This window comes from Geotrypetes seraphini, chromosome 2 (genome assembly GCF_902459505.1).
Source record: "Geotrypetes seraphini chromosome 2, aGeoSer1.1, whole genome shotgun sequence".
Classification (NCBI taxonomy): Eukaryota; Metazoa; Chordata; class Amphibia; order Gymnophiona; family Dermophiidae; genus Geotrypetes; species Geotrypetes seraphini.
Genome location: NC_047085.1, coordinates 236,962,820 through 236,985,907, shown reverse-complemented (window position 1 = coordinate 236,985,907; position 23,088 = coordinate 236,962,820). Strand labels below are relative to the sequence as shown.

Below are 23,088 nucleotides of genomic sequence, written 5' to 3'. Positions count from 1 at the left end.
CAATCCTAGGAGATTTTAACTTCCCAGACTACCCCAACACCTCAGGACAAATTGACAACTTCCTCTCCTCCCTCTCCGACCTAGGATTCCACCAAGCTATAACCACCCCCACACACTCAGCAGGCAATATCTTAGACTTGCTCTTCACCCTCAGAGACCCAACGGCAGAGCCCCAGCAAACTTACACCTCCACACCTGTCCCATGGTCAGACCACCACCTCATTGAATTTGAACTCCCACTCGATACTGCCCTAACCCCACATAAAGATCCCACCCCCCCACCCAACGTCAACTCCCTAATTCAGTCAACCCTCAAGATATGGCCGCAGGTATTCGCACCCTAAATAAATCTTGTACCCAACATCCCCTATCAATTGACCAAGCAGCCGCCACATGGCACTCTAACATCCAATCCCTCTATAACAACCTGGTCCAGACAAAAACAACCAAAATAATCACCAACAAACCACCTGCTCCCTGGTACACAAATGACCTCCGATCCATAAAACGATCCCTGAGAAAAGCAGAAAGGATCTGGGCCAAACACCCGGACAATGAAACCAAAACCCACTGGAAAAGCATATCCACCACATACAAAACTGCCATTCTAGAAGCAAAAAAGACCTACTACGCTCGTCTCCTACAACAAGCCCCTTCTAGATCTAAACAACTGTTCACCCTCACCAACCATCTCTTCACCAACGCCCAAAGGAATAATCAAACCAACCAAACAGAACTCGATAGCGAAACTGTCTCGGACTTCTTCCAGTCCAAAGTACAAAAAATCCGAGATAACCTCGACGTCAACACCAAACCCAATCCCACTCAGCTCCAGCCAATTCTATATACCCCTCCCTCCACCACTCTCTCCCAATTTCATCCTACCACTCATGCGGAGGTCCTCGAAACCCTGAGTGAACTCAAACCCTCCAACACCATCCTCGACCCCTGCCCGTCCAGCCTCCTACTATCTGCCGGAGACGCCATGGCAGAATCCATCCTCCCCATCATTAACACCTCTCTAACTACTGGAACTGTCCCCCTCAGCTGGAAATCAGCTATTATCAAGCCCACTCTCAAAAAACCCTCCCTTGATCCTAACGAACCTGGCAACTATCGCCCAGTCTCCAACCTCCCAATTGTCTCCAAACTCCTTGAACGACTTGTGCTCCACCGCCTACACCCTTTCATTGAAGAACGAGCTGCCCTATCCCCAGCCCAATCCGGCTTCCGTAAAGGCCACAGCACAGAATCAGTACTCCTTGATATCATCGACGACAGCTGGTCAATACTCGACAAAGGCAATGACGCCCTACTAGTCCTACTTGACCTTAGCGCTGCCTTCGACACAGTTGACCACCACCTACTCACATCTAGACTCCACGACCTCGGAATCAGAGACACAGCCCTCCAATGGATCACCTCCTTCCTTCACCAAAGGACCCAAACTGTCCTACTAGGGACACATAAATCTAACCCTAAACCTATCAAATATGGTGTTCCTCAAGGCGCCCTTCTATCCCCCCTTCTATTCAACCTCTACATCAAACCCGTCATCGATATAGCGCAAAAATACAAAATCAAAATCCACTCTTATGCAGATGACATCCAACTGCTCCTCCCCTTAGGCGAAAACCGGCCATCCCAAATTGCCAACCTCGAACTCTGCCTCACTGACATGAAAACTTGGATGTCAAACAACAAGCTTCAACTTAACGCCTCCAAAACCGAACTCCTATGGATCAGAAACAAAAACACCAAATACCTACGACCTACACTAACATGGGATTCCACTCTACTAACAGCAACAGATCAAGTTCGCAGCCTGGGAGTAACCCTAGACGGACACCTATCCCTATCTGCCCACATATCCCAAGTAGTCTCCACCTCCTTCTACTACCTTCGCCAACTGAAAAGGATTAAACCCTACATCTCCACACCAGACCTCGCCCAACTCCTATACGCATATGTCCTCTCCAGAATGGATTATTGTAACTCCCTATTTAATGGACTAACCAAAAATAATATCAAACGCCTCCAACGGGTCCAAAATGCAGCCATCCGCTTCCTACACAACCTCAACTACCACGATTCCATCTCCCCGGCACTCCATGCTGAACACTGGCTCCCAATTAGCCAACGCTGTACTTTCAAAGCCCTGACAATTGCCCACAAGAGAATTTATTCCACCACCCCCTCCTACATAAAATCCAAGCTACCCATCTACAACCCCACTCGCACCCTCCGCTCAAAGTCAGAGACACGCCTATGCACCCCCCCCGGAAGATCCCTGCTCACAGAAACAGCCCACAAACGATCCTACAGCCACTTCATTCCACACCTTTGGAACCAACTCCCCCCCTAACTTAGACAACAGAACTCATTATTAACTTTCAGGAAATTGGTAAAGACCCTCCTCTTCAACTAAAGATCTCCTCTGTCTTCTCCCCCCTTACGCCCCCCTCCATTCCCCTTTCTCCTCCCAAAACTCCAAGCTAACCCTCTCTTACTCTCTCCACCAACAAATTGTATCTAAACGCATATAACTTTCCTTAAACTAAACTACTGTATTTCCCCCTTCTCTCTTTCTGCTATACTCTCCCTGTACTCAATTCTCTCCAAAATCTATAAATCCAATTACTAAACCTGTTGTATTACTTATATATCTATTTACTCTCCACTATGTATGTTCATTGTAGACCGTTCTGAGCTACTGGGAGGACGGGATAGAAATCCAAATAAATAAATAAATAAAATAAATAAATAAATGAGGAGGTAGATGAAACAGAAGACCTCTGGAAAGATTTGAGGATATCAACCACCATTGTAGAGACTGACAAAGAGATGTCACAGATATGTGTCGTGAGCAAGGATCCGTCGCTTGGGACCACTGGGTAGCTAGGGTCCATTGAGGAGTGCGCAGGTGAAGACGTGCGAGGGGTGTGACATGAACTGTGGAGGCCATGTGACCCAAGAGTATCATCATTTGTTTGGCAGAGATGGAACGTTGTGGAAGCACCTGCTGACAGAGAGATTGAAGAGTTTGAAGACGGTTGGACGGCAGGAATGCTCTCATGAGGACTGTGTCCAGCACCGCTCCAATGAATTGAAGTCTCTGAGTGGGGATGAGATGAGATTTGGGTAGATTGATCTCGAACCCCAGAAGCTGTAGAAACAGGATGGTTTGGTTGGTGGCCAGGAGCACTGTTTGAGATGAATTGGCCTTGATTAACCAATCGTCCAGATAAGGAAAGACTTGAAGGTGGTGAGAGCATAGAAAGGCAGCCACCACAATCAGACATTTGGTGAACACTCTTGGAGAGGAGGCAAGACCGAAGGGCAGCACCTTGTATTGGTAATGACAATGATTGATCATGAAGCGGAGGTACTGTCTGGAGGCCAGGTTGACCGGAATGTGAGTGTATGCCTCTTTGAGATCGAGGGAGCATAGCCAGTCGCTTTGATGGAGAAGAGGATAAAGAGTTGCCAGAGAAAGCATCTTGAATTTCTCCTTGACCAAGCATTTGTTGAGATCGCGAAGATCTAGGATGGGTCTAAGATCCCCTGTTTTTTGGGGGACCAGAAAATAACGGGAGTAGAATCCCTGCCCCTTCTAATCTAGAGGAACTTCCTCTATGGCGTTCAGGAGGAGGAGGGATTGAACCTCCTGAAGAAGGAGAGAAGACTGAGAGGTGTTCAAAGCAGACTCTCTTGGCAGACTTTGTGCAGGACGTGTCTGAAAGTTGAGAGAGTAGCCGTGGCGGATGATGTTGAGGACCCACTGATCCGATGTGATGTTCTCCCAACGGCTGGTGTAACAAGAAAGACGTCCTCCTATGGGTCGAGGGAGATTGGCAGATGGTGGAATACTGGCTATGCTTTGGAGAACCACGTCAAAAGGGTTGGGTAGACTTTTGTGGTGGAGGAGGCTTCACCTGTTGCTGCTGGGCTGGCCTAGGTGGTTGTCGCTGTTGCCGACGCTGACGTCTAGGCTGTTGAGTAGCCGGTGGCAAGGGACGGGCAGCATAGCGGCGCTGGTAGGCAGATTGTTGGCGAAAAGGCTGAGCAGGTGGAGTCTTTTTCTTAGTCTTCAGGAGAGTATCCCACCGAGTCTCATGGGCAGACAGCTTTTGTGTAGTGGAATCCATGGACTCTCCGAAGAGCTCATCACCCAAGCAGGGAGCATTTGCTAGGCGGTCCTGATGATTTACATCGAGCTCTGAGACTCTGAGCCATGCCAACCGACGCATGGCAACAGACATAGCCGTGGCCCTAGAAGTCAATTCAAATGTGTCATAAATTGACCGAACTAGGAACTTGCGTAACTGGAGAAGAGAAGAAGAGCAGGCATGAAATGCAGATTTCTTGCGGTCAGGGAGGTACTTTTCAAAAGCAGCCATGTTTTGAATGAGGTGCTTTAAATAAAATGAAAAATGAAAAGCGTAGTTCCCTGACCTATTGGCTAACATGGCATTCCGATATAAACGTTTGCCAAATTTGTCCATGGCTTTTCCTTCTCTGCCAGGAGGGACTGAGGCATACACACTAGCTCCCTCTGATTTCTTAAGTGTGGATTCTACCAAAAGAGACTCATGCGGGAGCTGAGGTTTGTCAAAACCAGGGATAGGGATAACCTTGTATAAGGAGTCCAATTTACGAGGAGCTCCCGGTACAGTCAGGGGAGTCTCTAAATTTTTATAAAAAGTCTCTCTTAAGATGTCATGGAGAGGAAGTTTGAGAAATTCCCTTGGAGGCTGGTCAAAGTCCAGAGCATCAAGGAATGCCTTGGATTTCTTCGACTCAGCCTCCAAGGGAATAGAAAGAGATTCACACATCTCTTTTAAGAAAGAGGTAAAAGATGTGGAATCCTGCTTAGAAGAGGGATCAGCAACAAGATGATCCTCTTCATCAGAGGAACACTCACCCTCAGACAGAAAGGGCTCTTCAGAGTCACCTCACAAATCAGGGTCCCGAATCTGAGAGCCACGGTCTCGAGACTCCGGAGTGGAGGGTTCCAGGTGTCGGGTTTTGCGCACCGACTTACCCGACCTCATAGACACGGTATCAGGAGATGTGACATGCTGCGTCGGTACCGAAGTCTGCATCGCCTGGTGTTGAGCTCTCGGTTCCGGTGCTAAGATTGGCATCGAAGTCGAGGAAGCAGTGTGAACCGGTACCGACAAAGTGGATGCCGATAAAGGAGGGCGCTCCACTGTCGGTACCGGTGGCTCAGACCGGACCGGGACTGGAAGGCTCGGTGTCAAAAGTGCGAGAAGGAGTTGTTGCAACTGCTCCTTAAGTTGCACTTGCAGGACAGCAGCAATCCGCTCGTCTAGCGAAGGCACCGGTACCGCCTTTTTCTTCTGCGGTACCTGTGGTGCCGCTCTATGCTCCGAGGATGAGGAACACGATGTCGAGGGGCTCACCTCAATAGGAGCGGAGCGCTTCCGTGGGCGCCTCGAGGTCGGCAGGATTGGACTCGCTGCTACTGAGACCGGAGGACGCTCCAACGGAGATGGCTTCTTAGCCGGCTTACCTGAGTGTTGCGACGCCGGCGTGGTGTCGCGTGGCGTCGCCGAAGTGGGTGCCGACTGAGGTGGTGCCGATGCCAGTGTCGATGTCGCAGGGTCAGACATATCGGCACCGAAAAGCAAACGTTGTTGGATTTGTCGGTTTTTTAATGTACGTTTTTTCAAAGTGGCACAGCGGGTGCAGGTAGAAGCCTGATGCTCTGGACCCAGGCACTGTAAGCACCAATTGTGCGGGTCCGTAAGAGAGATAGGCCGTGCACACCGCTGGCACTTTTTAAAATCTGGCTGGGGGGGCATGAAAGGAAAAACGGCTTCTGCCAAATCGAAGGCCAAGGCCTCGATGGCGGCAGTAGGCCCCGCCGGGGCAAAACCGACAAAATGAAGAAAAAAGAAAAAAACTGTTTTTTTTGGTTTTTTTAAAAGAAAATAATAAAAGAAAAAAAGGAAATATAATTTCCAAAAAGATTTCGCGAGCGGGAAGGCAACAGAAAAAAAACTTTTCAACAGCCGTTGAAAAGTGCGACTTCTTAGCTCCGCGGAAACTAAGAAACTGGGGACCGCGCGCCTCTGTCGGGCGGGAAGGCACTCGTGCGTGCGCGGTGCGGCCTACTAGAACTTTCCAAGTTCTTAGAGTGCAATCACTCTAAAATTGTCCGTACCGGGGCTCCGTCGGTGCCGTCACCCATCAGTCAAGAATATGCTGCCTGCTTGTCCTGGGATAATAATGTTTTCAGCATTGTATTTATGCATTTTGACAGACAAAAATGTTGCCGGACAATTTTCTTTCCTTTAGTCAAGGCATATGAATCCAGAAACTTGTAGGTTGTGACCTTCTACCAGCAGGTGGAGATAGAGAACAGGCACTGAATTCTGTTATATAGGACGGTATACTACTACTACTACTATTATTATTATTATTTCTACAGCGCTATCAGACATATGCAGTGCTGTACAGAATCACAAAGAAGACAGTCCCTGCTCAAAAGAGCTTACAATCTAAACAGACAAGACAGACAAACAGGATATCATGGATACAGTTAAGGGAAATGGTTAATCTGCTGGCTAGGTTGGTGGGCAGTGGGAAGTAGGGTTATGGTATATATTCTGGTCCTTCAGTATTTCTTGTAAGAAAGCAGAAGGAAAATACTAATAGCAATAGCAACAAGGCAAGCCTTACTTCTTCCTCACTGGTAAGAAATTTGAATAAACATAACAAAAGGTGTTGAAGCAATGTGAATATGAAAACTAGAACATGCAAAGAGAACCCAAATAAGAAAGCAAATCACAGAAATCATCAAGAGCGGGCTTCTGAATTCATATGCTATGACTAAAGGGAAAATTTTTCAGGTAAGACAAAATTTCCTTTCATGTCAATAGCATATGAATCCAGAAAATAGTGGGATGTAGCAAAGCAGTCCTCAATTAGGGTGGGAAACAGATAACAGCTGCAAAGAACTGACAATCCAAAGGCTATCTCTAAGCAAGTTGCAACATCCAACTGGTAAATGTGCAAGGAGGACCAAGTATCTGATCTACATATTTCTTCCAGGGAAAAGGTGTAAGACTCCACCCATGAAGTAGAAAGAGCCTGAGTCGAGTGAGCTCTCAAAGATAAAGTGGAAGCTCACCCAAAAGAATGTAGGCAGAAGAAATGAACTCCTGAATACACTGAGCAATTGCAGCCTTAAAAGCTGTACCACCTAAATTTGGGCTGCAAAAAGCAAAAAAAATAGCAGAAGTCATTAGCAGCCTCTTATTTGGAACCACTACCAAAGAACCACCCCAGTGACCATGCAAAATCTGCAACATGACATAATCCTTCCTACATTAATCCTTCTTAAAGGAAAGAAGAAACAAAGGCTAGTTAACATGGAAAGAAGATATGATCTTTGGCAAGAAAGATGAAACCATTCATATGGTTACTCCAGCCTCCGAGAAGTGAAGAAACAGATTTCTACAGGATGAGGACTATAAATCTGAAATGCAGCAGAAAAACAGTCTTTAATGTAAGATCTTCCAAAGCAGCTTTCTTCAGTAGCTCAAAGGGAGACTTCTTTAAGACCCTGAGGACCAGATTCAGATTTCCTGCACTGAGGTGGTTTAAGATGAATGGCTCCTTTGAAAAAAAAAAAAAAACCACATCAGGATGAACAGCAAGGAGAAATTAAGGTTCTTACCTGCTACTTTTCTCTCTTTTAGTCCCTCTAGACCAGCACAGAAACGGATGGGTTTATGCTCCTCTGCCAGCAGGTGGAGACTGAGACATTGACTTTTGGCTACAGTACAAGTGAGCTGTACATTCCCATCTACAATCAGTCTGATGAATAGCCAAGCAGAAACTAACTAGGCTGAAGAACAACATATCAACTCCACACTCACATGGAGAAAAAGGAAAAATGTACAAATTTTATTTATTTAAAAAATTTATCAACCGCCTATTAGGCGGCATTACAATAATAACATGCAAAGAATATGACAAACATGACTTTTACAAACATGTTGGGTTACAGGTGAATAATCGCATTTTAAATAGATCTTTACAGTACAATTAATTCAAATCAGACTGGAACACACTATTGGAAACTGATTAGAACAAGAACCTTCCAGCAATGCCCCACAGTTCACTAGCTAAACCAAGTGCCGCTGCTGTTAATATACTCCCCCACAACCAAGACAACAAAACCCGCAGAAAAAAACCATTAACTCTTTGTGAGAAAACACCTAATAAATGATAGGGTGGTGTCTGTGCCGGTCTGGAGGAACTAAAAGAAAGAAAATTAGCAGGTAAAAATCTAATTTCTCCTTCTTTATCATCCCTCCAGACTGGCATAGAAACGGATGGGACATACCAAAGCAGTACCCAATCATGGGTGGGACCCCCAAAGAGCAGCCACAAGAACACGCTCACAGAATACTGCGCCCCTACGTGCCTGAACGTCCACACGGTAGTGGTGAACAAAGGAATGGAGAGAAGACCAAACTGCAGCTTTCCAGATATCCACCAGAGGCACAAGCAAACTCTTAGCCCAAGAAACCACCTGACCTCAAGGGGAATGAGCTTTGAGAAATTCTGGAACAGGCTTCTTTTGAAGATGATACACCGAAGGGATAGCCTCCTTGATCTATTGTGTAATGGTAGCCTTGGAAGCATCGTTCCCCTTATGAGGACTTGCGAGAACAAAAAGAAGATCAGACTGACAGAACTCCTGGGTCCACTGAACATGAGCTCAAAGGACCCTAAGGACATCCAATTTGTGAAATTGTCTCTGCTCCAAAAAGCCTTCCTGATTACCCAAGACCAGGAGGACCACAGATTGGTTGACATGAAAAGGCGAAACCACCTTCAGAAGAAAGGAGGGAGCTGGCCTGCTTCTTAGAAAATTCCAGGAATGGCGGTCTGCAGTTCAGAAGAGAAGGCCTGCAGTTCAGAAACACGTCTCGCTGAAGTAATGGTCACCAGGCAGACTACCTTAAGAGTAAGGACCTTTAACTTGCAGGACCCAAGAGGCTCAAAAGGCTGACGAACAAGCACGGAAAGAACCAAATTGAGATCCAAGACCAGTATAGATGGATGAACCGGAGGGTGGAGCAATTTTGCTGCCCACAAGAAATGAATCACATCTGGAGAAGAGGCCAACTGCCAACCATGCAACAGACTGCGAAAAAAAGACAAAGCCGCAATGTGCAACCTAAGAGAAGACTAGTCAAGGCTGCGCTCCAGGCCATCTTGTAGAAACTAAAAGATGTGAGGCAAAGAAGTGCGAAAGGGAACCACTCCACACGCGGAACACTACTCCTCAAAAAGATGCCAAACACGCACAGAAGCTTGAGAGGCGGAAAGTCTCCAAGAACCTATGAGAGTGATCACCTTCTCTGAATACCATAGAAACATAGAAATAGACGGCAGATAAGGGCCCACGGCCCATCTAGTCTGCCCACCTTAATGTCCCTCCCCTACCTTTGCCCTGTGAATAGATCCCATGTGCCGATCCCATTTGGCCTTAAAATCAGGCACGCTGCTGGCCTCAATCACCTGTAGTGGAAGACTATTCCAGCGATCAACCACTCTTTCAGTGAAAAAGAATTTCCTGGTGTCACCTCGTAGTTTCCCGCCCCTGATTTTCAACGGATGCCCTCTTGTTGTCGTGGGACCCTTGAAAAAGAAGATATCTTCCTCCGCCTCGATGCGGTCCATAAGATACTTGAACGTCTCGATCATGTCCCCCCTCTCTCTGCGCTCCTCGAGCGAGTATAGCTGTAATTTGTCAAGCCGTTTTTCGTATGGTAGATCCTTGAGTCCCGAGACCATCTGGGTGGCCATTCTTTGCACCGACTCCAGTCTCAGCACATCCTTGCGATAATGCGGCCTCCAGAATTGCACACAGTATTCCAGGTGGGGCAGGTGGTACCTTTCTTACTTAGGCACTCCCTTTCAAGAGCCAAGCCGTAAGACAAAAAGGACCCGGATCGAACATTGGAATGGGACCCTGAGTCATAAGATCGGGAAAGAGGGGCAGTGGAAAGAGGATCTGCCATGAGCAGACGAACCAGATCTGCATATCACGTGCGCCTGAGCCAGTCCAGAGCCACAAGAATCATGCGGCCTGCGTGCCGGACAATCTGAAGAAAAACTCTGCCCACCAGAGGCCAAGGCGGAAAGATGTATGGCAAGCCATTTGTTGGCCAAGCCTGCACCAGAGCATCCAGCCCCTCAGCTCGAAAATCTCTGCACTAACTGAAGAACCTCAGTGCTTTGGCACTGACACTCATTGCCATGAGATCCACAATCAGCTGGCCCCATGACTGAACAATCAATTCGAACACTTCCTGACCAAGCGACCACTCGCTGAGATCAAGCGCATGACAACTAAGTCCACATGGACATTGTCCACTCAGAATATGTGGGAAGCCAAGATGTCCAGAAGATGAACCTCCCCCCATCCATGAGAAGAGAGCCCTCCTGCGCCACTAGATGACTCTTGGTCGTCCCTGCCAATTGACGTAAGCCACCACCATGACATTGTATGAGAGAACTCAGACTTGCCCTCCAGCAAGGACTGGAATTCCACCAATGCTAGCCGAATGAATCTGGTCTCCAGAACACTGATCGACCAGGATGCCTCCACCAATGACCAACTGCCCTGAGCTGAGCGACCAAGACATTGAGCCCCCCTAACCAAGGAGACTGGCGTCTGTGAGAAGCGCTGTCCACTGGGGCTGATCGAGACTCACTCCCTGAACCAGATTGAAAGACTGTAGCCATCAGCATAGGCTGCGACAATCTAACCCCTGAAGCGGTATGGGAGAGTCCAGATTAGAGAATGACATGGGGGACAAATCTTTCCCCGTGCCCCACAGGAACTAATTTTGCCGTCCTGGAGAGTTTTTTTTCCTTTTCCCATTCCTGCAAGTTCTGTCCTCATCTGCTTGGGCAGTTAAGGCACAGCTTACAGGAATGGGGCAGGGCCAGGGACAAAATGCAGGGATGGGGAAAAATTTTTCCCTGTGTCATTCTCTAGTCCAGATCGTGAAGCTGGGAGCAACCATCTTCGAAGAAGCGCATAGTGAAGAGGATGCATGAGCCTGAGCTCACCTGACCACTGCCAGGGAGTCTGCCATCGACTCCAAGACTTTCAGAAAATCCTGCGTCCATGGGCATTGACAATCCATCAGGGAGTGAATCTGCACCTGCAATTTGCACACCCGGGCCTCTGGAAGGAATACTTTCTCCAAAATGGTGTCGAAGAGAACACCAAGATACTCCAAAACGCTGAGATGGAATCAACCAGCTTTTGGACAGGTTGACCACCCTGCCCTGCCCAGCGACTGCAGAAACTCCACAACCCGAGTCGTAACCTGGGAGCTCTTCTGGAATGACTTGGCTCTAATTAACCAGTCATCCAGATAGGGGTGAACCAGAATGTCCTCCTTGTGCAAGACCATTGCCACCACCACAATCTTGGTGAAGGTCCATGGCTAGACCAAAAAGGAAGTACACAAAACTGATAATACTCTCCAAAATCGAAAAAAGGAATTGCTGATGGGAGGCTCGAATCGGAACATGCAGATAGGCCTCCGTCAGGTCGAGAGAAGTTAGAAATTCTCCAGGCTGGACAGCAAGAATTATGGAGTTCAGTGTTTCCATACGACAAGACGGAACCCAGAGAGCTCTGTTGATACCTTTCAGATCCAAAATGGGCCAAAGAGACCCCTCTTTCTTGGGTACCACAAAGTAAATGGAGTACCAGCCGGTGCAAATATCCTGAGGAGGCACTGGGGCCACCACTTTGAGGTCCAGCAACCTGAGCAGTGTCTGCCAAAAAGCCCTCCTCTTTCAAAATGGTCTCCCAATTTTTAAACAACGTATCTTTCAGGACTGTGTGACGTGGAACATTTATACATTCAATAGAGTTCCATTAACTCTAAATGAAGCACTTCTTCACACTTCATCTTGATAGGACCAGCTTGACCCATCTGACACACAAAGCTTAGAAAAGATAAGCTTTCAGGTATAAACAAGATGGGCACCAGTACCAGCCTTATCACCCCTCCCCCCGGCTCAACTCAACCAGAAGCTGAACAGGAGCCAAGATTCCTTAAAGAGACCAGAAACTATATAGTTAGACCATGCACCTCCTGCTAAAGATCCAGAACATGCTGAAAGACCAGAATGCATACCACCCTATATAACAGATTTCAGTGCTTGTTTTCTCTCTCTCTCTCCACCTACTGGTAGATAGTTATAACCCACAAGTTGATAAGGGGGGGGGGGAAGGGGGAGAAATCACAATATTATTTCTTTAGGACTTCATGTATGTAGTTGAGTGCAATTTTCTAGCTGGCTATTTAATTATCTGGGTATATTAACCTCAAATGATAGGTCACTGCATTTTAGTGATGATACACACAAACACAAGTACAGAAAACATGAGAAGCATAGTTCACAGAATTCTTTCCAATCCAATGTATCTGTAACCTGAAGAAAAGAGGTGCTTTGGTGGGGTGCTTTGAATGGAGGATTATCCAAATATTCTGTTGGCTTGGAAAGAATAAAAAATAAAACCAACTAAATTTAACCACAAGATATCACTGTCAACAGATTTCAAAGGATAGATTTTGCTGTTGAATAGACAGCGTGCTCCTTGTAAATGCATATTTTCCCACCTTATATATTTTTGTCCCATAACTCAAATTTCTAGTACTATATGCTGCTCAGGGGCTGTTGGTTTGTTTGGTTGGTTTTTTTGGGGGGAGATGGGGGGGTCAGAAGGCAGAAATGTGCATAGTTCATTACACTATAAGACATATGGCCAGTAGGAAAAAGAAGTATTGATGCCCCTTAAACTCTGACCTCATTCAAAATATTATGTACAACGCTGAAGACTACATCTTCAAAAAGATATAAACAGGAGTTGGTCCAAAGGAAGGCTACTAAAATGGTAAGTGGACTTCATCATAAGGCACATGGGGACAGACTTAAAAGAGCTCAATATGTATACTCTGGAGGAAAGGGAGAGGGATATGGGAGAGGGGAGATAAGAGAGACGTTTAAATACCTACTTGACATAAATGTACATGAGGCAAATTGCTTTCATTTGAAAAGAAGCTCCAGAATGAGAGGGCACAGGATCAAGTTAAGAGGTGACAGACTCAGGAGTAATCTAAGGAAATGCTTTTTTACAGAATGGGTGGTAGATGTATGGAATAGTCTCCCGGTAGAGGTGGTGGATACAAAGACTGTCTGAATTCAAGAAAGCGTGGGACAGGCACATGTGATCTCTTTGGAAGAAATAGTGGATGCTGTGGATAGGCAGATTGGAAGGGTCATTTGGCCTTTATCTGAAAGGATATGGGTCTAATTTACAAAGTTACTGTTATGAATCACGTCATTCATCTCTTTGTGAACTCAAACAGACTACAGATTTTTTTTATTTTTAGTAATGCAGGCATCAATGTAAAGAATCCAAAGTGCACAAAACCCAAAAAGATGGCATGGGTAGCCTGCCATAGTCATGGTGAAATGGAAAGATCTGCTCCTATTGGATTAAAATTACCTACTTTCCAGAAGTAGTGAAAGGAACCTACCTGTGTGATACTCTCAGCTGCCCTTTTACTTGCTGAAGAATCAGCTGTTGGTGTTCTGTTCTGGGTCTCTGTAGGACAGGAAAACCTTTTAAATTTCATGTGTAAAGTCCTATCTAGTGGTAAAATGAAGCTTGGAGAAGAAAAAGTAACATCTATGCAGTATGATCAGACTGCAGGCACCTTGGTAGTAATAGGTTGAAAGTGAATTTACTCACCTGTAGCAAGCAGGTTGAAAGTGAAGTTACTCACATATAGCAGGTGTTCTCAGAGGACAGCAGAACATGGATTTATGTCATCCAAAAGACCCCGATGCAAATGCTACCCATTGTTCTATATTTTTTAAAGCCTTTGGCAGCATTGCACTGTGAATACACGAGTGATTTGCTGTCTGACATGAGTACGCAGGACCAGCAGTACAATATTAAAGCTAACACAATTCAATTTCTAGGGGAGGTGGGAATGGGATGTGAAAATACACGCCCCTGCTGTCATTGGAGAACATCTGCTACACCTACTTGTCTCCCCCCCACTATAGGTGTTCAGTTTCTCTGAGGACAAGCAGGACATTGTATTTCATATATGGAAATCAACAGCTACCAGGCTCACCAAAAACAACAAACCAAGGACAGCAGAGACTTGCAACAACAAGGCCAACCAGAAACCAATCACCCTTTACTTATATAGAGTCTTGTTGTGAGGTGCAGCAAGGAACAGAATAAGAGAGGTACAGCCAGATATATTCTGCAGAACTGTCTGACTGAACTGACTGTTGCATCAGGTATTCTGTTCAAGGAAATAGTGAGGGGAATGTGTGGATAGAAAACCACATTGCAGCTTTGCAAATATCTTCAAGGAAGGCTGACCTCAAGCGGGCTACTGATGCAGATATGGCCCTAAAATTGTACATTGTGAGCCAGGATAGAATAAGCCCAGCCTGGGCATAAGTGAATGAGATGCAATTTGCTAGCTAACTGGATCAAGTGTGTTTATCCCCCCCCCCCCATCCTGATTGGGTCAACAGAAACAAAAAGCTGAGTGCACTGTCTATGGGCTCTAGTCCGCTCCAGACAGAAGGCCAAGGCTTGCTTGTAGTCTGTGGTATGCAGTGTGCTTTCACCAGAATGAACATGGAGGTTTGGGAAAAATGTTAGAAGGACAATTGACTGGTCAGGATGGAACTTGGAATGCATGCAGCAACGACTCTGTTATGATGAAACTTTGCATAAGATGGATCAGCTACTAGGGCCTGCAGCTCAGATTTTGGGAGCAGAAGTAGCCACCACAAAAAAATATGACCTTCCAGTTCAGATACTTCAGATGACAGAAATCAAGTGGCTCAAAAGGAGCTTTCATCAGCTGCACAAAGAAAACATTGAAGTCTCATGACATGGTCAGAGGTTTGATAGGGGGATTAGCCAACAGCAAACCTTTTATGAATTGAACTAGAGGCTGTACAGATTGAGTTTACCTCCTACCCGATGATGATTTGGACTAATTGCATAGAGGAGAATTCTTATAGAATTGATGGTTGAGATGAGTGGCAAAAGATCCAGCGAGGGTTTGCCTCACTCTCAAAAGATCTTGCAGGCAATGCCCATACTGAGAGACCATTCATATAGTTGCATCACTCTACTCAAGTCTGTCTGCCAGACTCTTGTCTCTCCCCACCAGGTATATGTCTAGGAGCATCATGCTTTAGCTGGTGGCCCACCTCCATATTCCAACTGCTTCCTAGCAAGACAAAGAATCCCGTACCCCTCTGTTTGTTCACATAGTACAAAGCAATCTGATTGTCTTTTGGGATGAGGATAATGTTTCATTAGTTAATCTCTAAGAGTTCTTAGAGGGTTCCAGATTGCCTGAAGCTCTAAGAGATTAATGTGAAGTTTGGGCGACCAGTGAACTTGGGTATGAAACCTTTGTGTATGAGCTCCCCAGCCCAGATTGGATGCACCTATGTTCAGAATCTGCTGGGCTGGAGAAATTTAGAACAGAAGCCCCCAAGTCAAATTGGATTGAATCATCTACTAAAGAAGTGGCAACTAACTCCAATGTGACCAAGATGACATCCCCAAGGCTCCTCATGGCCTGACACCACTGGGAAGCAAGAGTCCATTGGGCAACTCTCAAACTGAGGTATGCTAGGGGCATGAAATGCACTGTGGTGGCCATGTGGCCTCAAAACCTCAACATCTACCAAATTGTGACCTGCTGGGTATGCTGGTCCTGAACTGTGATGCAAATTACAGTTATCTACCAACATGTGGCAGATAGGTCTTAGCTGAAAGCAGGGCTCCAATTGTTGGGCTGGGAACAGATGAACTTGGGATAATTGGTAATGAACCCTAATAGCTTCAACACCCAAATAGTTCCCTGCATTGATACCTGAGCACCTTCCTTTGATGTACTATTGACTAGCCAGTTATCCAGAGAGGGAAACAAATGAACTCCTAGTCTGTGTAGCAACGTTGTCACTATAGCTAAGCACTTTGTAAATATTCTGGGAGACCAAATGGCAAGACGCGATACTGGTAGTGGTGTTTCCCCACCCAAAATCTGAGACATTTCCTAAGAGTGGAAAGTATCTTTATGTATGTATAAGTATTCTTTTAAGTCCAGAAAACAAAGCCAATTGTTTGCTTGAATCATGGGAAGAAGGGTACTCAGGGAAAAAAAATCCTGAACTTTTCTTTGACAAGGTATTTATTCAGAGCCCTTAGCTCTAGGATGGGACAAAATTCCCCGTGTTTTTGGACATTAGGAAGTATGCAGAATAGAATCCTTTCTCTTCATCTAGTGGGATGGGTTTGAACATGTAGGCCTTTATAAGGGAGTGGAGTTCCTCTGCAAGCACTGTCTGGTCCCGAGTATTATAAAAGGATGCCCTTGGTGGCCAATGGAAGAATTTGGAACTAGTTGAAGACATAACCCTCTCCCCTCCTGGACTATTCTGAGAACCCACTGGTTGGTGATTATAAGGGGTTACCTTTGAAGGGGGGAAAAAAATTGAGCCCCCAACCCTCCTCCCTCCACTGGTAGGTAATCCAGGACAGTCACTTTTACTGCGGCTATGCTCTTCTGGAGCCAGTCAAAAGTTTGCTCCCTTCTTTGACTGTTGAGCTGGTTGGGTCTTCTGGGGTTTTTGTTGCCCGATATTCCCAACAGCCCCTTGGGACTGCTGCGAATATCAGGTTGGAGAAGGGTATCTACATAGAATAGTAGGGCCTCCTTCAAGAAGCAGAGGCTGCAGAAAGCATAGGCCAAGAAAGTTTTCATGGCATCAGTTCTCTTCTTAATGGAGGTCAACTTCCTCCATCTTGCCCTCCCCCCAAAAAAAACCCCCAAAACCTGTCTCTTTACCAGAGGATGTCAGCCAGTTTTTCCTTAACAGCAGGTTCTAGGTCTGACACATGCAGCCAGGCAAGTCGCATATATCACTACCCAATGTTAAAAGTCTGGACACCACATTAAAAGCATCATAGGTTGCCCAGGCCTAGTGCTTGCTTTTAGCACTCTTTCTGGCTACTAATTTGTGGAGTTTTGCAGCCTTATCTGCCAGGAGAGAGTCTGCATAGTACACGTCCTGAGAAAGCTGAGTCTGTGCCTGCCTCAGGTGACTAGACTAGTGTTTAGACTCAGGGCATGAGCACTGAGGGGCAGGTCCTGACCTGAACACTGAGGGAGCTTCCTTTCTCCAATGGACTGGAGAAGAGCATCAACACTTCCGAGGTCAATGTTGGCCCCCCTTTCTAGGTGCCAATGTTGACTTGTGCAACAGAGAAGGCATAGTGGGCCTTTAGGATCAGCTGGGGAAGATCCATGGCCAGCATTGATACCCTTATTTATTTAATTCTTTAGCCCATCCTCCCCAAAAAGCTCAGGGTAGGTTACAAAATTTACATACACAATAACAAGAAATAGATTATAAACACAAAAGTCCTCATTAATTACAAGATAACCAAAACTCAGCTTAAGAGGCCTTGCCAACTCCCCAAGATCCTCCAACTCCTCCTGCAGCATGGCTGGAACCATTCCTCAGAGGTAACATTGGTAAAGGCGGAGCTTGTGTTGGTTCGGTGACAGGCTGTGTAGATGCCAGTGCCAAACAGAAGGCTGGTCCTGGTGATCAAGAGATTGCCACATTGGCACCAACACCACAAAGGGTGAGTGGCCTTCACGGCACTAATGCTTCTTGGATATTGAGGGTATCAATGACTCAGGGCTCCTGGCACCATGCTTCAAATGGGACTAATATCAGCACTTCTTTGCTTTCGCTCACTGCATGACATCGGGATCCCTTGGTGCCATGGACAATGTTGAATCTAGTCATGTCCTGTGTTGGGTCCAAAGCAGACCAGTCTGAGGGGACCCTATTGGTGCATGATTGTGCACCCCCAGTATCTGATTTAGCTCTTTCAGCCATGGGGACTGATACCTCTGATGTTAATGGAACAATCTTAGAAGCGCCAAAAATTTTCTTACATAGAGCCTCTCTGCTTTTCAGAGTACGTTTCTGCATTTTTAAACAGAGAACACAATTAGAAGCCTCATAGTCAGGGCTTAAGTACGACAAACACCAGTACTGGGGTCCCAGAAATGTCTGTTACACATAGAACATCACTTAAAACCACTGGGATTCTTCTGTGACAAAAAGAAAAAAATATCTGAAGTGAACTCAAGCGGTTCAATTATGAAAACTAAAAAAGTCTCTCAAAAGAAAGAAAGCTACCCTGACCATTGCTCAGGTCTAAACAGGCCTCAAGAGCTGAAAAATACCCAACAAAACACCCAACTCCACCCCCACTCCAAAAAACAAAAAAACCCAAACAAAGCTGCTTAAAAAAACTAATAAATTAGAGGAATAAGAAGAAGGAACTTAGAAGATGAAAATAATAATGAAAAAAACCTGGTACAAGGAGGGAAAGTATTGAAAAGAAATAAAGCATTGAGGATAGCTTGCTGAACACAATCTCTCTCTGCCCTGTGTAAAGAGAAAAAGATTAGGTTCTTACCTTGCTAATATCTTTACTAGTAGATAGGTTTGCCATTCTGAATAGTAGGGTATTCTCCCCATGCCCACCAGCAGTGCAGAAGAGGAATCTATTCCAGGTTTCCAATTCCTCCTCCTTCTCCAGAGGGCTCTGCTGCCCCCTTCAGTTTGTACCAAAACAGGCAACGGCCCTATATAGGAACACATAAGAAAGAGGGGTACAAGAAGACTCCCCAATCTACAAATCTGTTCTGCTCTGAAAGTATAACAGACATGCTAAACATTTTAACTGAACAATCAAAAACATCGAAATAACCATACCAAATAGAAACATTCCCCCAGTGTATTACAGCAATAAATTATTCCTCATACCCTTAAGATCTGACTGACTTAGTTTTGACTAGAACTTCCTGATTGATACAGTAGGCAGGAAGAGTAAATACTGACAAGGCAGGGCTCCCGATTGACACACCTATATACTAGAAAAGATATTAGCAAGATAAGAACCTAATCTCTTTTTCTAGTGCAATATATGTGTGTCATTCTGGACAGTAGGTATGTACAAAACAGTCCCAGAAATCTAGGGCGAGATCTCTGCACCTGTTTGTAACACTGAGGACCCAGAGATGGTGTCCTCCTGTGCTGCCACATCCACTCTGTAGAACGTATGCAGAGTGGACCAGGTCACTGCCCTACAAATCTCCCTAGGCGAAATCCACACTTCTTGTGGAATGTATTTTCAAGGAGAACGGCAATTGCTTGACACAGATAATATATGCTAACAAGATGGCCATCCATATCCATCTTGAAATGGTAGTCTTAGAGGCTGGTCTACCACATCTATTCTGACTAGTGAGCACAAATAGAATGCCGGCAGTTGGAACTCATTGGTGACCTCTGGATAACATAGGACTCGCCTGACATCCAGCTTTCTCAGAATCCTGTCCTTTTTTTTAACCCTGTGATCTGGAACGCTGGTAATCTTACCTCTTGACATGAAATGCTAAAATGACCTTTGGCAAAAAAGACAGGACCATGCATAAGGAAACTTCCGCTTCCGTGATCTTGAGGAAGGGCTCCCTGCACGATAAGGCCTGCAGCTCCAAGACTCGTCTCACTGATGTAATAGCCACGAGGAAAGCAGTTTTGATGGTGAGATCCAACAAGGATGCCTCTTGAATAAGCTCATAAGGAGCATGACCAAGGTCATGCAAAACCACGTAAAAGTTCCATGATGGAAACAGCTGTTTTACATTTGGTCTGAGCCTCAGTACACTCCTTTAAGAATCTAGCTATGTCTGAATGCGAAGCCAGGGAAGCTTTGCATCCATGGGCTTTTAGGGACGAGAGGCCCAACACTTGGACCCTGAGTGACGCCACTGCGAGGTCTTTGTCGAGACATGCTTGGAGGAAAGCTAGCACTACTGCAATTGTAGCACTAAACAGTTCCACCTTCTTTTTCATGCACCAGTATGAAATGTCTCCCATGCCTTAGCGTAAGCAGAGACCGCTGTAGCCTTTTGGCTCTGAGTAGCAATGACTACCTCTAAGAATCCTTTGTGTTCTAATGCCACACTCTGAAGAGCCATGCTGTAAGATCAAAACAATTTGGATCATCTATGACCACTGGATCCTGAAATAGAAGATCAGGCTGAGTCTGAGACCATGGTCCCTCTGAAGATGCACTAGGTCCACATACCATGTCTTGCATGGCCAATCCGGTGCTACGAGGACCACTCTTTCCCTGGGTGGTTTGCTATTCACCCTGTCATGGGCCATGGAGGTACATGTACAAGAGCTTGTTCTTTGGCCACAGCTGGACTAGGATGTCCAGACCTGGGCTTGGACCTTTGACAGAAGAAACAGTCCATCTTCTTGTTCCTTGCCATAGCCATCAGACTGAAGGTTGGTCAACCCTATCAAAGAATGATGGCCTGAAATGCTGCTGCAGAAATGTCCATTTTCCCAGGTCTAAGGTCTGCCTTCCGAGAAAGCACCAAACTGAACAACACATGGGATCTCAAGAATCCCCTGTGTCTAGGTAAGTTAGAAATTCTCCCAGAGCCACTGCTATGATGACTGACCACACAGTTTCCATGTGAGATGCAGAATGGGTCTCCAGTCCTTTCTTAGGCAATATGAAGTATATGAGATGAAGGTGGATTCTACTGTGAAAGCAATACCAATGGTACCTGTTTAAAACTATGCTCTGGAGACTGTAGATACAAAGTGGACTTGTTTTAAACCAGTGACGGAAGCTATTGTGAGTAGTATGCTTCAGACTTGCAATCAGACAGTTGCAACTGGTGATTTGTGCTTGCCAGTGGCATTTCAATCTGGATAAGATTTGTCCTGTTCTGGTAAAGATTATTAACATCATCCTACAGAGTGGAATGGTGCCAGATAGATTGAAAACTGCTACTATTCGTCTGATGATCAAGGATAGAAAGTTAGGTGTCGAGATGATTCAAAACTTTCGTCCAGTGGCAGCTTTGCCAGTGCTATCAAAGATTATAGAAAAGTGGTGTATCTCCACTTAGAAAAGCACATGGAAGAGAATGAGATATTAAACAATCATCAATATGCCTTTTGTAAACACCCACAGCTCTGAGACTTTGTTAGTCTTGCTTCTGGATGAAATAAGATGTGGTTTTGATAGAGGGGAGGAATATTTATCAATCTTTCTTGATATATCGGCCACCTTTGATATCCTTGACCATGTGATATTACTAGAACGACTCTGTGATATTGGACTAGTTCACACATGGTTCAGCTCTTTTTTTGGATGGTAGGAGAAGGAAAGTTTGTCAATGGTAAACTGTTGGGTCAAAGAGAGGTAAAGACTGGTGTTCCACAGGGGTCGGCTCTTTCAGCAATACTATATATTTGATTTGTTTTGATGCTTTGTTCTTCTGCCTTTTGATGCATGCTATGATCCATCACTTCCTTAGCAGTTTAGCTTATATTATAATCCCTATCCAGGACAAACAGGGAATTTCCTTGTGCCTTAGTATTGCATCCAAACGGTTCTATTAATTTCTAATGTTAAAAATTTTTTTCTTCTTTGTTGTATCCACTTTCTATAACTCATCGAACCGAAAGGCATTTTGCGGTATATAAATTACATTACATTACATTAGTGACTTCTATTCCACCTGTACCTTGCAGTTCTAGGCGGATTACATCAGAAGATAACTGGCCATTTCCAGGAAAAATTACAGTTTAGGGAGCTGGTTACATAATTGAATCTTTGGGAGGAATTAACTGGACATTTCCAGGAAAAATTACAATTTAGGGAGCTGGTTACATAATTGAGTCTATGGGAGAAATTACAAGATAGGTAGGAATTTGAGGATTACATCAGAAGAACCTAGATATTTGCAGGGAAACTACAGTATAGGGGCTGGTTACATAGTTGGGTCTTAGAAGGAAATTACAAGAGTAGAAATTTGAGGGGAAATTTTACAGGGGAGGGGGAAGGACAAGGGGGGGAGTTAAGGTATCTGGATAAATTTTTTGAATAGCTGGGTTTTGATTTCTTTTCAGAATGATTTGAAGTCGCTTGTTGTTGTCAGCAAGTTAGAGATGGAGGGGTCTAGTTTCGCTACCTGCGTTGCTAGTAGGTTGTCATACATCTTCTTGCGTTGAGTTCCATTGAATGGGGGGAAGGAAAATAGGGTCTGAGTTCTCCTTTGTCTGGTTGTAAGGTTCCGATTTAGGCGATTGTTTAGGCAGGTGGGTGCAGTACTGTTTATTACTTTGAATAATAGACAGTATAATTTGAATTGATTTCGAGCTTGTATAGGTAGCCAGTGTGAATCTAGGTAGGCATTTGTGATGTGGTCAAATTTTCCAAGTGGGTAGATCAGTCTGAGGGCTATATTTTGTACAGTCTGTAGTTGTTTTATTAAGTTTGTGGGGCATGGTAGGTAGAGGATATTGCAATAGTCCACTAGACCTAGGACTAGGGATTGGACTATGAGCCTATATTGCTCTTTGTCGAAGAATTTTCTTATTTTTCATTGATTGCGCATGGTTAAAAATGCTTTTTAAGTAGTCTTGTTGATTTGGACCTGCAGAGTGCAGCATCTATCTATCGTCACTCCTAGGAGTTTGAGAGCGGACTGTAAAGGGTATTTGGTGGCATTTATTTCTAATTCTGTTATGGATAGGGTTTTGTCCTTTTCAAGCAATAGAAATTTTGTTTTGTCCGAGTTCAGCTTCAATTTGTGGTCTTTCATCCATCTTTCCACTGCTTCTAGTGTTTTTTTCAGGTTATCTGTAGAAGTGGGATCTGGTGAGTAGAAGGGGAGGAGTATGGTAATGTCGTCTGCGTAGCTGAATGATGTTACGCCTAGGTTATCTAGAGTGGTACCAAGGGAGGATATGAATAGGTTGAAGAGCATGGATGACAGTGGTGACCCTTGAGGTACACTACAGGGGTTAGACCAGGGATCTGATTTAAGATTGTTTGATTTCACT

The 23,088-nt window shown here is 45.2% G+C and overlaps 1 protein-coding gene across 8 annotated transcripts in view; it reads right to left on the bottom strand.

Moving 5' to 3' along the window:
• ATF7IP (activating transcription factor 7 interacting protein) overlaps window positions 1-23,088 on the bottom strand; it is a 353,654-nt gene that overhangs the window by 70,959 nt on the left and 259,607 nt on the right. For all 8 annotated transcript variants that reach the window (XM_033935226.1, XM_033935228.1, XM_033935229.1 and 5 more), the window contains one exon: window positions 13,617-13,684. In XM_033935226.1, the coding sequence (XP_033791117.1) occupies window positions 13,617-13,684 (68 nt within the window). The remainder of the gene's footprint in view (window positions 1-13,616; window positions 13,685-23,088) is intronic.